The 14,060-nt window shown below is 43.7% G+C and overlaps 1 protein-coding gene across 1 annotated transcript in view; it reads left to right on the top strand.

Moving 5' to 3' along the window:
- Window positions 1-299: 299 nt before the first annotated feature.
- Window positions 300-14,060, top strand: part of RAB11B (RAB11B, member RAS oncogene family) — a 32,197-nt gene continuing 18,436 nt past the window's right edge. The window contains exons 1-2 of the mRNA XM_053463822.1: window positions 300-422; window positions 10,184-10,379. Coding sequence (XP_053319797.1) covers window positions 383-422; window positions 10,184-10,379 — 236 coding nt within the window. The 5' untranslated portion in view covers window positions 300-382. The remainder of the gene's footprint in view (window positions 423-10,183; window positions 10,380-14,060) is intronic.

Raw genomic sequence — 14,060 nt, forward strand, 5'->3', positions numbered from 1 at the left:
CACACGGTGGTAGGTTTCTTTACAATGCGTTAATTGGTCTTTTCCACAAGTCAATCATACATCCTTTTGTTTTATTGGTTTCACTTACTATCGCTGATCAGTCGCTTATTCAATCACACATTCCGTATTAATTCCGTTACTATAAACTGTTGTTGGATTGGGCAATTTGCCTGTCATACACTACCCCTCAAGAGGTGGTGATCGCTATCCCTAAGCAGCGCTACCATTGGCCAGTGACTTCTGTCACTTATCTTGTCTGCAGCAGTGCGGCTCCATGTGATTGGGCGTCACCCCCGTCGCACCCGAGTCTAAGCCACGCCCTTGGGCCCAGCGTTAGTACCGCTGGCAGTTTGTTTGGTACTGGGACAAGGTTGCGGCGAAAATGGGAGCAAGAGACGACGAGTACGATTATCTCTTCAAAGGTAAGCAAGAAATCCGTACTTCCGTTATTTGGTTTTCTCAGACTTCAGTGGTTTCTCCCACGACCCTTCCTGATGCGTAATAACCGAGTTGCCCTGGTGACAGTACACCTCGATGTATTTCAGTATTTCAATGTAGCAAGCCATTTTGCGCTTTGATGTACACCCGGTGTGTGGGTCTGTCCCTCCACAGCTACAACCGGGTCATTGTGTACCTGGTAGTGTAAGTGCAGTCGCATTAAATATGTTTCTGGCCTTTTTGTTTCCCTTAATACTGGTGCAGAAATTACCTGCTGCATTTTCACCACTCCAAGTTGTGCCTTTTCCTTTTTCCTGCTCTTTGCATCATGTCCTCTTTGATGAGGTGGTTTGTTTAGTAATGTCATAAAAATATACAGACTTTGATCCATGATTGCTGGCTACAGTCTAACATTAATAGCTCTGACAGGGATATTGACAATGTGGTTTGTGACTACTGCATTGAGGTAAAGTTCTATCTCCAGGTTTACTAATGGCATCCTCTCACCTGTTGGGTTTTTACATTTGGGATAGTTCAAATAGTCTGCAAAATTTGATTAAACTGACTAGATTTTACAATGCTTTTGTGCTTATGTATGTGTTATGTATATTATGTTATAAGCTTACACAACATACAAACATATATATGTGTATATATAAACCATATGGGCAAGAACATACCATCCAGCCCAAAATTTTATTTGTATATATATATATATATATATGTGTATATGTGTATATATATATATATATATATATATATATATATATATATGTATGTGTGTGTTCATCCCCATATGGTTTATGGCCTAGGTGTAGTGACATAAGGAAATCATTTGTACCAAAGGTGTGTATGTTGAGGTTTTTTCCAGTTTCAACCATGGCTTGATTATTTTTTAGTCAAATGGGAAAAAATCCCAGGGGTCTGTTAGGCACGACTCCCAGTTTTTTTTGTTTTTTTTTTTTTATCTCTTTTTGATCTGACTCCTAACCTTTTTCCCCCCATTTTAAATTAAAAACAAAAAAAAACTCATTGATGCATATTTCTGTACTGTAGGTTGTTTGTGCCCCCACAGATTTTAGTACAGATGCCGATAAAGCAAATTTTAACTAGACAGTGCATGTTCAGATTCCATAAGGGAACCTCATTTATCATGAGCTTTCTGCATTAGAGGGTCTGAAACACTGGTTAAAAGGGTGGCTATTGTTCTGAAAGGTATCGTAGTTATCAAATGTACTGCACCTCTAGAAGGGAAGAGACAATTTATTAGGAATATTTGTTTTCTCAAGCAACTGCAATGGAATTTTTTTTATTTCATTTTATACAGCAAAAAAAAAACATTTTAACTGGATCTGTATTCTCCCAGGCTAAGGTTTTACAACTGTAATGTGCCTTTTAACTTTTAACATGAACTATTAGGTCATTGTGATAATACGAGCATTGAAAATCCTCCGCATCTTTAGTTGAGAAGTTGGGTGGAATTGGTCCAGGACAAAGTTTTGAAGCTTGTCATTTGTCAAATTTTTATATGTAAACTATAGATGAAATATATTCGAGAGAAAAATACCTCTCGTCTTATATTCAGACCTCAAATAGGAGGCGTCACTGGGGACTGATATATCTGCTTTTTGCGGGAAGCTGCTATATGGATTAGTTAACAGTGGCAGTGGAAAAACATGGAATCTCCAATGTAAGAAAAAAACTTATCGAATAAATATTTTTCTACTTACCTTGCGGCTTTCTGCCTTCTACGTATACTGCCTTGAGGAAATCCATATCCAAGAAGAACACAGATCCTTCTAAAAGGGCTATTTTATGCCCAAAGATTTGTTGTGTACGTATTTTTTATTCACTCACACATGGATGGCTAAGCCACACAGATCCCACCGTTATTTGTTTCTTTTCATTTTCTTTGTAACAAAATCAGCAGTTAGGTCTGGTTTTATAACATGCAGCACCGGCACGTTTGTGTTTCTTTTATGCTAGCGCATCACTTTATTTGTTTTAAACACAAGAAGTTATACATTATTTAACCCCTTCAATCCCAGGGGTTTTTGGTACCTCAAAGCCCAGAGCAATTTTGCCATTTTTGCGCTATGTCGGTTCAGAGATTATTCTCTTTTCCTGTGAATGGTGTACCCATGTAACCTATATATTGTTTTTTTCAAGGAGAGATAGAGCTTTCTTTTGGTACCATAGTTGGATGATTAGCTGAAAATTTAGAATGAAAAATTGAGTAAAAACTAAAGAAAATTAGGGGGGAAAAAATGATTTTTTTTTTTTTTTTACATTTTCCCTCTGAATCCTCACAAAATTAGGTAAAGTGATGGAAAATCCCCTCCAAGTTTATCAATTCAGGTGTCCTGATTTCAGAAATACCTAATGTATATAGATTTTTCATATTTTCCCAGCACCAGGGAGCATACTATAAGGTGTACATTTTTTGTATAATCTTTATGCCTATGACTTAACGGGTTTGGGGGTTGTGAACGGGGGCAGGGGGGTTATACTGGCTAGATGTTATGCTAGGGCAATGGGATGTAAGGTTTTTTTAATTATTTTTTTATTTTTTTGTATTTTTTATATATTTTTTTTTTTACACAAAAATTGTTAGAGGTCCTCTTAGGGAGCTCCTGAACATGCCAGTGATGTCACAATGACATCACAGCTCACATTATAATTTTTTTTAGTATTTATATTATTATTGATTTTTTTTAATATTTTTTTAAATGAATTAACTTTTTTTTTTCTGTTTTAGGACGGGAGGGGGAGTGAGAGACATGGTTTCTCACTCCCCTCCCCGCGATCCCCCTGCACCGATCACACTGTGATCTCTATGCAGGTCCTCGCAGACCTGCACAGAGATCGCAGCGTCTCTGTGCCTCATCGGAGGACAGGATATCCCCCGCAGAGGATATCCTGTCCTCCCATGACCTTCCGGGTTACGTCAGCAGTGACTCAACCCGGAAGGGAATGCCTGATTTCAAACGCCCGATCGCGCGAACGGGCAGTTTGAAATGTAACAGCTTACCGTCCGGAAGCTGTTACAGCAGATCGGACAGCAGAAAGCCGGCAATGCCGGCTTCTGCTGTCAGTGGGGAGTCCAGGCTGTCAAACGACAGCCTGGTCTCCCGTGCAGCGGCAGGGATATGTCCCTGACGCTGCAAGAAAGGCTGGACGTACCGGGACATCCAAAGGGGTTTCTTAATAGGCGTTTTTTGGACGTCCCGGTACGTCTATAGGGGATTGAAGGGGTTAAGTACACAATTAGTATTTCTATTTTTTTTTTCCCTTCTTTCCATGCATATACTGCACTGCAATCGTCGTGTCATTTAAACCATTAGATTAGGGCTGCAACTAACTATTATTTTCATAATCGATTAGTTGGCCGATTATTTTTTCGATTAATCGGATAAAAAAAAAATTTCATTTCTTTTAAATTATTTAATAAAGTAACATAGGATGTTAAAAACAAACGGCAGAATAAAAAGTTTCTTGTTTTTATTTCCCCACCCTGCCCCCCAGTTATGCATATTTGAGCCCAGACATGCCACACTGCCCTCCTCACATATGCCTTATATACCCTATATGCCTTATACCCCCAGATATGTCACTCCTTCCTCCTCAGGTATGCCGTATACCCCCCTGATATGCCATAGTGCCCTCATAGGATTTGCAGACTCCTTCACAGACACAATACTTTTATAAATAAATACAGGATTAATCTTCACTGCCCCCAGGATTTAGATTCCCCTCAGTTTGCCCCCCCTTTACCTCTAACTGCACCTTAAGTTAACCTTATTAAATTAATTAAATTAACCCTCAGTCCTCAGCATTAAATTAACCCTGAAGAGAAGACCCCATTAACCACAACTGCCCCTAAATTAACCCATTAACTATAACTGCCCCTAAATTAACCCTAAACACCCCATCAACCACAACTGCCCCTAAATTAACCCTAAACACACCATCAATCACCACTCCCCCTAAATTAACCCTAAACACCCCATTAACTATAACTGCCCCAAGTTAACCCTAAACACCCCATTAACTATAACTGCCCCAAGTTAACCCTAAACACCCCATTAACAATAACTGCCCCTAAGTTAACCCTAAACACCCCATTAACAATAACTGCCCCTAAGTTAACCCCCACCTCCCCTAACTATCAGCAGCCCAAATATTAATTTTATACTCAGTTAGATGAGTGTCACAGCCATGGTGATGCTAAGGAAATGGGCGGAGCCAATCGACAATTTGGCTCCGCCCCTTTCTTCCTCCCTGCAGTCACTGCAGATTGGCCCCGCCCCTTTCTCCAGCAGCGATTGCAGGGAGGGACTGGAAAAAGGAAGTGGGCGGGCCAATCTAAGTAGCGACTGCTGATGTGACTCATGTGAGTCGCACTAAACGGATTATAACACGAGGGTTATTTTTCTGAAAAAACCCTCATTTTCTAATCGATAAAAATCGATTCAACTAATCGATAATGAAATTCGTTGCCAACGAATTTCATTATCGATTATCATCGATTTTGTCGATTAGTTGTTGCAGCCCTACATTAGATACTACGAACCGACATGCTGGAGTCATACTGTTATGTTGCATTGTCGCAAAGCGAGCGTACATAAACAGGTCAATGGTTGTGCTGCAACTATGTCTTTAGTCACAAGTGTCCTAAAAAGGGGAAATGCCCTTAGTACAAATGTAGCAATTTCGACTTACAGATGCAAAAGGTGGGTGGGGTGCTCAAATGAGTTGACAATCTAGAAAGTGTGTTCACAAATTGGAAGATGCCTGCTTTCGAGTTTGCATAAGCGCTATGCAAATGTTATGTTCTTCCTTGGAAGGTCATTCAAGTTGCACGTTAGACTACTTCTAGTTATGCAACTTTTGGAAATTAACCCCACCAAGGTGAAACTCTACAGTTGTGGTTGCAAGTATTAGTTGTTTGTATGATAACATTACTTTTTCTATTATATATACAAACAAAATAACATTCCAGGTAGCTTACATTTCAGTATTCTTATACTGCTCTTAACAGTATAAGTATAATTATACAGCTTGTGGGATATAATGTGTATTTGCATTGCATTTATTTATATAGTACCAGCAGATTTCATAGGGCTGTTACAATTGGTGGCATAATTTAACCCCTTGACAACCTTTTCAGGACCGTCACGCAAAAACAGTCACTTAACCTTTGCCGGTCCTGAACCGTCCTTAAATTAAATAAGCTTAGAAAGTGATTGTTAATCACTTTCTTTGCTTAAACGGTGTTGCTGTAATGCCTCGATGTCGAGGCATTCGGTAACCCTCCCCGGGACGTCAACATCCGCCATACATTGTATGGCGGCGGACGCCTGTTTTTAAAAGCGTTTAGGAGGCAATCAACGATCGCCTCCTAAACTTCAATGGTGTCGCTGGAATGCCTCGATCAGGAGGCATTCAGCGATACCAAACACTTACCCCAGGATGGGCTGTGATCGTTCCGGAGAGCGGTCACAGCCACCACTGCAAGTGATCTTCGCCATCCGCAAGATGGCAGCCGCCCTGTAAAAAAAAAAAAAAAAAAAAAACACAATGAAGTTGAAAAAGTTCGCTAGATGGTCTCCAGACCCTCTAGAGAACTCTGGCTCTACTTGCAGGTTGAATACAGGTACTGCATTCAACCTTGCAAGTCAATGGAGCCCAGCTTTCTAATCACAATGTGATTAGTAAAATATTCAAAAAATAATAAAAAAAATTTATGGGGAAAAAATGTGCTAACATTTAAAAATATTTATGCAGTTATGTCACCAGAGGAACCATCCAGTACCAGCAAAATGTGTAAAAAAAAAAAAAAAAAAAAAAATTACGTTTCTTATTTTGAGCAAATGCTAAAATTTCTAAAAAAAAATCTCAACATAGAAAGAGTTAAAATAAAAGCACTTCAAATTCCCAAGGGGTGTCTAATTTAATAAAAAATTGGCTTGATGGGGTAAATTGGTGTGGTCGGGCTCAAAGATAGGGCATAGGTACAGACCAAAATGGAGAAAAAAAACGCACTTCCCAAATGTGGCATTTTAAATCTCAAACAACATGACAAATCCACGCTTGTGGGGTACAGGGCTGCAACTAACGATTATTTTAATAATCGATTAGTTGGCCGATTATTTTTTCGATTAATCGGATAAAAAATTCAATTTTTTTAATTTAAAATAATGTAATAAACGTACAATTTATTTTTACTCTTTATTGCAATGGCCTTCTTATTTTACTGACATAATAAAAGCTACAAGAACCCAAACGGTGTTTCTCAAACTAGGTTTTAATACAAAGTTATTAGTAAATATTAATTCATATGTTAACTATTTTTCATATTTAATAAAAACTGAGAAAAAAGCCTTGTTTATATTTTCTTTTATTTACCAAACTGCCCCCAGTTATGCACATCTGACCCCCAGCTTGCCACTCTGCCCCATATATGCCTTATACCTCTTATATGCCAGAGATTCCACTGTGCCCCTGATATGCCACTGTGCCCTGATATGCCTTATACTCCTTATATGCCAGTGATATCCAACTGAGCCCCCTGATATACTTTTTACCACAGATATGTCTTATGCCCCCCTGATATGCCTAATATCGATATGCCTTATACCCCCTATATGCCACTGTGCCCCCTGATATGCCTCATAACTTCCAATATGCCACTCGCCCCCATTTATGCCTTATACCTCCCTATATGCCACTGTGCACCCTGATATGCCACTCCGCTCCCCATAAATGCCCTGCACCACCCTGAAATTCTCCCTGATTCACCACTCTGCCTCCCCCAGATATGCCACTCTGAAATGCATTATACCCCCCATACAGCACTCTACCTCCCCCTATACACCACTCTGCCTCCCTGAAATTCATTATACCCCCCCATACACCACTATAACTCACCCATACACCGCTCTGCCTCCTCCCCCCCTCCCATACCCCACTCTGACTCCTCCCCCCCTCCCATACCCCACTCTGCCTCCTCCCCCCTCCCATACCCCACTCTGCCTCCTCCCCCCTCCCATACCCCACTCTGCCTCCTCCCCCTCCCATACGCCACTCTGCCTCCTCCCTCCCATACGCCACTCTGCCTCCTCCCCCCCTCCCATACACCACTCTGCCTCCTCCCCCCTCCCATACACCACTCTGCCTCCTCCCCCCTCCCATACACCACTCTGCTTCATAGAAGTCTCAGCGTAAGTGAAGGGCAGTAACGGAGGCTGTCTGTGCGATGCAGATCCCACCAGCTGAAAGAGAGGATGATCCTCTGCAGGAGACCTCGATTCTCTGTCAGCCGGTAGGGGTCTGCAGAGAAAGCCTCAGTTACTCACCTTCACTTACGCTGAGGCTTCTATGAAGCTGCAGTGAAAGTGCCTGTCAGCAACGGAGGTTCACAAAACACCAGGGAGTCGGGAGAGAGGCAGAGCAGTGTATGGGAGGGGGGAGGAGTCAGAGGGGTGTATGGGAGGGGGGAGAGAGACGGAAGTGAGAGACCGGCCGACAGTGAGGGGAATCCAGGTCCCCTGCAGCGTTGCGGGGGATCTGGATTCTAGTGTTATAACCCGATCTCTGTTTGAGGTCTGATTATATAAGGATAAAATCGATAAAAATCGATTCGACTACTCGATAATGAAAATCGTTGACAACGATTTTCATTATCGATTAGTTGTTTCAGCCCTAGTGGGGTATCAGTGCACTCGGGAGATGTTGCAGAACACACATTAAGGTGTTTGATAATGACGCATACCAGGAGCTATGAATTCATTCCTGAAGTACAATTTGTGTGGAAAAAAAAAATACAAAATATTTAAAAAGGTTAAAATACCAACATTTGAAATACTTTGTGGTGTCTAGTTTTCAAAAATATATAGTTTGGGGTAAATTGAAGTAGCCGGCTTCAAAGATGTTCCAAAGGGGCAGAATGACCAAATGACCACCTGAATTACGCATGTCCCAAAAGTAGCTTTTTACCAGCCAAACAATCTGACAAACCTTTACATGTGGGGTATCTCCATAATCAGATGTTGCTGAACACATATTGGGGTGTTATATTTATAACTAAATTACAATAAGTGTGAAAAAAAAATTACTACTACAAAGCTTGACAAAGTGTCCTTGTATAATTAGTGCATGGAAAGGGTTAAAATACCAGTATTTGAAATACCCTGGGGTGTCTATTTTTCTAAAATATATGGTTTGATGGGGATTAATTGAGTTAACCGCCTTCAAAGATGTCCAAAGCGGAGATGGAGGCAGAATGACCAGATTTGGAAAAAAGGTTTGGAAATCATAAAAGCTTCTTGTACTTATTGCCCAATAACTTACAAAAAACAACAAAAAAACATTGAGTATTTCTAAACTCAGGACAAATAGTAGAATCTATTTAGCTAGTTTTTTTGTTTTTTTTTTTAACTTTTGTAGGTGAGTAAAAGATTTTTCAAAGAAAAGTCTCCATGTTTTATTTTTTTTATAGTAAATAAGATATGATCAAAACATATGGTATCTGAAGAAAGCCCATCTTGTCCTGAAAAAAACAATATAAACTCAAGCACCGCAGGAGTGTTAAAACGGCCTCGGCCCCAAAGTTTACAAAAAGAAAAAATGAGCCCGGTCCTTAAGGGGTTAAAGTCACACACAATAACAAACTGGTATAAAAAGAGGAGGGGGCCCTGCTCTTGCGAGTTTACAATCTAGTCTGTGGATAGGGATGAGCTGATTTGTTAGTTATCAAAATTATCGAATTACCAGACATTCCATTTATGCAAGAATTTACCATTAAGGGACACTCAATGCATATGACAAGGGTTGTTGATATATTTTTATTTATATAGCACCAACAACCTATATAATAGATAATGAAAATCGTTGCCAACGAATTTCATTATCGATTAGTTGAATCGATTTTTATCGATTATAAAATGAGGGTTTGGTCTGAAAAATACTCCTCGTTTCAGTGTGACTCACAGCAGCAGTTCCTACTTACCAGTCACTGCCGATTGGCCCGCCCATTTCCTTCTTCCAGTCCCTCCCTGCAGTCACTGGTGATTGGCTGCAAGAAGGGACAGGGAGAAAGGGGCGGGACCAAAACGCCAGTTGGTCCCGCCCATTTCCCATAGCGTCCACATGGCTCAAGAACTCATCTTACTGTGAGTATAAAATTATTTGGGCTGCTGAAAGTTAGGGGCAGTTAATGGGGTGTTTAGGGTTAACTTAGGGGCAGATGTGGTTGATGGGGTATCTAGGGTTAATTTAGGGGCAGATGTGGTTAATGGGGTATCTAGGGTTAATTTAGGGGCAGATGTGGTGGATGGGGTATCTAGGTTTAATTTAGGGGCAGTTGTGGTTGATGGGTGCCGGTTCCACGGACTAAGCATATCGGTGACATCCTCCGCTGATGTCAGACTCCCTTCTTATTAAGCTGAAACAAAGACTGCAACTTGTGGCCTTTTCGGCAATTATGGCTCCCGTACGGTGTATTGGACACTATTTGCAGCCCATTCCGCGTGGCGTTGTAGTGTTCCGAGTGTAGGGAATGCCAGAGCATCGTTGGTAGGTGAGTATTTGTGTTGATCCTCCAGGTAATTAAAATGACGTTTTAAAAGGACTTGAAATAGAACATTTGGTATGTTTTTAATGTTTTCTTTAAAAAAGTATTGGGGGGTTACTCTTCAAAAATTGGATGATTTGCACTTATTTTCTATTTCACTTCTTCTTTCAGTGGTGTTGATTGGTGATTCTGGAGTGGGGAAGAGTAACTTACTATCTCGTTTTACGCGTAATGAATTTAACCTGGAGAGTAAAAGCACCATCGGGGTGGAATTTGCCACTCGGAGCATCCAGGTTGATGGGAAAACTATAAAGGCTCAAATCTGGGACACAGCTGGACAGGAACGATATCGAGCCATCACCTCTGCGTGAGTTCTATCCAAATGTACCTTCATTACTGGATTTGTTTCTTAAATATAAATATCTACATGTTTATACAATAGACGTGAACAGACATTAATGAATCCAGAAGTATTATTTTAGCTGATGCTTAATTTTTTTTAGAAGTCCTCATACCTATGAAGGCTAAAAAAATACTGCCTGCTAATTAAAAGCACTAATTAGTCGCCAGTGACGGTAGTGAAATTGAAAAATGTATTGATGATCTACTTAACTTTTGAATGGATGTTAAAACGAGGGTCTCACACTAAGAAACACTAGCCACTAGTTGGATTGTTGCAGACTACTCTGCTGCTGCCGGCGGCTCCACCCACCCTCCTCACTGAACGGGGCTGTCACCGCCCACGAAGGTCACTGAGTCGAGCTGGCCAGCTGACGCAATTCTATTTCGGATCAACGGGGGCGGCTTCTTTAAATGCCACCCCTGTCAGCCGGGGCTGCTCAATAACTTTCGTGGGCGGCAACAGTGCTGCACAATGACCTTTTGTGGGCGGTGCCATCCCCGTTTAGTGGGGAGGGTGGGTGGAGCCGCAGCAGCAGGGTTGTCTGCATCACACAGGTGTTTGACAGCAGGAATTCAACAGAGTGCACATCGGGGTCTTCGATCAGGTAAGCTGAATAAACTGGGGGCATGCTTGGCAGTGGGAGGCTTGAACAAAGATGGACTGGGGGCAAAGGCAAACTCTGTCCCCAATTTCCTATAGGCATCGTTGTCACTAAATTAGGGCTGCAACTAACGATTATTTTAATAATCGATTAATCGGCCGATTATTTTTTCGATTAATCGGATAAAAAAAAACAATATGCAAATTTTTCGTTTATTTAAAAGAATTTAATGAACTGGATGTTAAAAAACAACTTAAAATTTACATTAACATTCTTATTTTGTTATGATGTAATAAAAAACAATATTTTCAAAGTACAAGAACCCAAACACAATATTTATGAAACAAAATAACCCCAAACATTCTGAAAAGAGGTGGACTATTACTGTTCAAGAAACTTTGCCCCAGCACTTTGCACTTTGCACCCAGCACTTTGCACCCAGCACTTTGCACCCAGCCCTGGCACTTTGCACCCAGCACTTTGCACCCAGCCCTGGCACTTTGCCCCAGCCCTGGCACTTTGCATCCAGCACTTTGCACCCAGCATTCAGCACTTTGCACCAGCACTTTGCACTTTGCACCCAGCCCTGGCACTTTGCACCCAGCACTTTGCACCCAGCCCTGGCACTTTGCACCCAGCACTGGCACTTTGCACCCAGCACTTTGCACTGTGCCCCTGCACCCAGTCTCTAACTCTGCCCTGCACCCAGCCCTGCCCCCACATTCTGCCCTGCCCCCACACTCACACTCTGCCCTGCACCCACTCTGCCCTGCACCCACACTCACACCCTGCCCTGCATCCCCACCCCCACTCTGCCCTGCACCCAGTCTCCCACTCTGCTCTGCACCCACACTCACACCCTGCATCCCCACCCCCACTCTGCCCTGCACCCAGTCTCCTGCCCTGCACCCCCCACCCCCACTCTGCCCTGCACCCCCACCCCCACTCTGCCCTGCACCCACACTCACGAACCGCTCTGTGCGAATGGAGCCACTCGCACAGAGCGGTTCACTCTGTGCGAATGGAGCCACTCGCACAGAGCGAACCGCTCTGTGCGAATGGAGCCACTCGCACAGAGCGAACCGCTCTGTGCGAATGGAGCCACTCGCACAGAGCGAACCGCTCTGTGCGAATGGAGCCACTCGCACAGAGCGAACCGCTCTGTGCGAATGGAGCCACTCGCACAGAGCGAACCGCTCTGTGCGAATGGAGCCACTCGCACAGAGCGAACCGCTCTGTGCGAATGGAGCCACTCGCACAGAGCGAACCGCTCTGTGCGAGTGGAGCCACTCGCACAGAGCGAACCGCTCTGTGCGAGTGGAGCCACTCGCACAGAGCGAACCGCTCTGTGCGAGTGGAGCCACTCGCACAGAGCGAACCGCTCTGTGCGAGTGGAGCCACTCGCACAGAGCGAACCGCTCTGTGCGAGTGGAGCCACTCGCACAGAGCGATTCGCTCTGTGCGAGTGGCTCTGTGCGATCCGTGCACATAGACATGAAGAATACTTACCTCCGGAACGCGTCACATCCGTCACGTAGCTAAAAGAAGGCGGAGACTGCAGAGCGTGTAGCAGAAGCGGGGAACGCTCGCGGAGGTAAGTAAAAGGAGCCGAGTGCTCCAACAACGAATTGATCACTCGATTAATCGATAACGGAAATCGTTATCGATGATTTCCGTTATCGATTATTATCGATTTTATCGATTCGTTGTTTCAGCTCTACACTAAATAGCTTTCCATAGTCCCATGTTTAGTGACAAAGATGCCAATGGGAAACTGGGGGCAAAGGCAAATTCTGTCCCCAGTTTCCCATAGGCATCTTTGTCACTAAACATGGGACTATGGGAAGCTATTTAGTAGGGCTGAAACAACTAATCAATAAAATTGATAATAATCGATAATTAAAATCGTTGACAACACTATAACACTAGAATCCAGATCCCCGCAACGCTGCAGGGGACCTGGATTCCCCTCACTGTCGGCCGGTGGGTGTCCGTGCGATGCGCACAGACAACTTCCGCCTCTCCCCTCCAGACACTGCCTGAGTCTGTGTGTGCGTGACTGCCTGAGTCTGTGTGTGCGTGACTGCCTGAGTCTGTGTGTGCGTGACTGCCTGAGTCTGTGTGTGCGTGACTGCCTGAGTCTGTGTGTGCGTGACTGCCTGAGTCTGTGTGTGCGTGACTGCCTGAGTCTGTGTGTGCGTGACTGCCTGAGTCTGTGTGTGCGTGACTGCCTGAGTCTGTGTGTGTGTGTGAGACTGCCTGAGTCTGTGTGTGTGTGTGTGAGACTGCCTGAGTGTGTGTGTGAGACTGCCTGAGTCTTTGTGTGTGTGTGACTGCCTGAGTCTTTGTGTGTGTGTGTGACTGCCTGAGTCTGTGTGTGTGTGTGTGACTGCCTGAGTCTGTGTGTGTGTGTGTGACTGCCTGAGTCTGTGTGTGTGTGTGTGTGTGACTGCCTGAGTCTGTGTGTGTGTGTGTGACTGCCTGAGTCTGTGTGTGTGTGTGTGACTGCCTGAGTCTGTGTGTGTGTGTGTGACTGCCTGAGTCTGTGTGTGTGTGTGTGACTGCCTGAGTCTGTGTGTGTGTGTGACTGCCTGAGTCTGTGTGTGTGTGTGACTGCCTGAGTCTGTGTGTGTGTGTGACTGCCTGAGTCTGTGTGTGTGTGTGACTGCCTGAGTCTGTGTGTGTGTGTGACTGCCTGAGTCTGTGTGTGTGTGTGTGACTGCCTGTGTGTGTGTGTGTGACTGCCTGAGTCTGTGTGTGTGTGTGTGTGACTGCCTGAGTCTGTGTGTGTGTGTGTGTGACTGCCTGAGTCTGTGTGTGTGTGTGTGACTGCCTGAGTCTGTGTGTGTGTGTGAGACTGCCTGAGTCTGTGTGTGTGTGTGAGACTGCCTGAGTCTGTGTGTGTGTGTGAGACTGCCTGAGTCTGTGTGTGTGTGTGTGAGACTGCCTGAGTCTGTGTGTGTGTGTGTGAGACTGCCTGAGTCTGTGTGTGTGTGTGTGTGAGACTGCCTGAGTCTGTGTGTGTGTGTGTGTGAGACTGCCTG

The sequence above is a fragment of the Spea bombifrons genome, chromosome 1 (assembly GCF_027358695.1).
Source record: "Spea bombifrons isolate aSpeBom1 chromosome 1, aSpeBom1.2.pri, whole genome shotgun sequence".
Lineage (NCBI taxonomy): Eukaryota > Metazoa > Chordata > Amphibia > Anura > Pelobatidae > Spea > Spea bombifrons.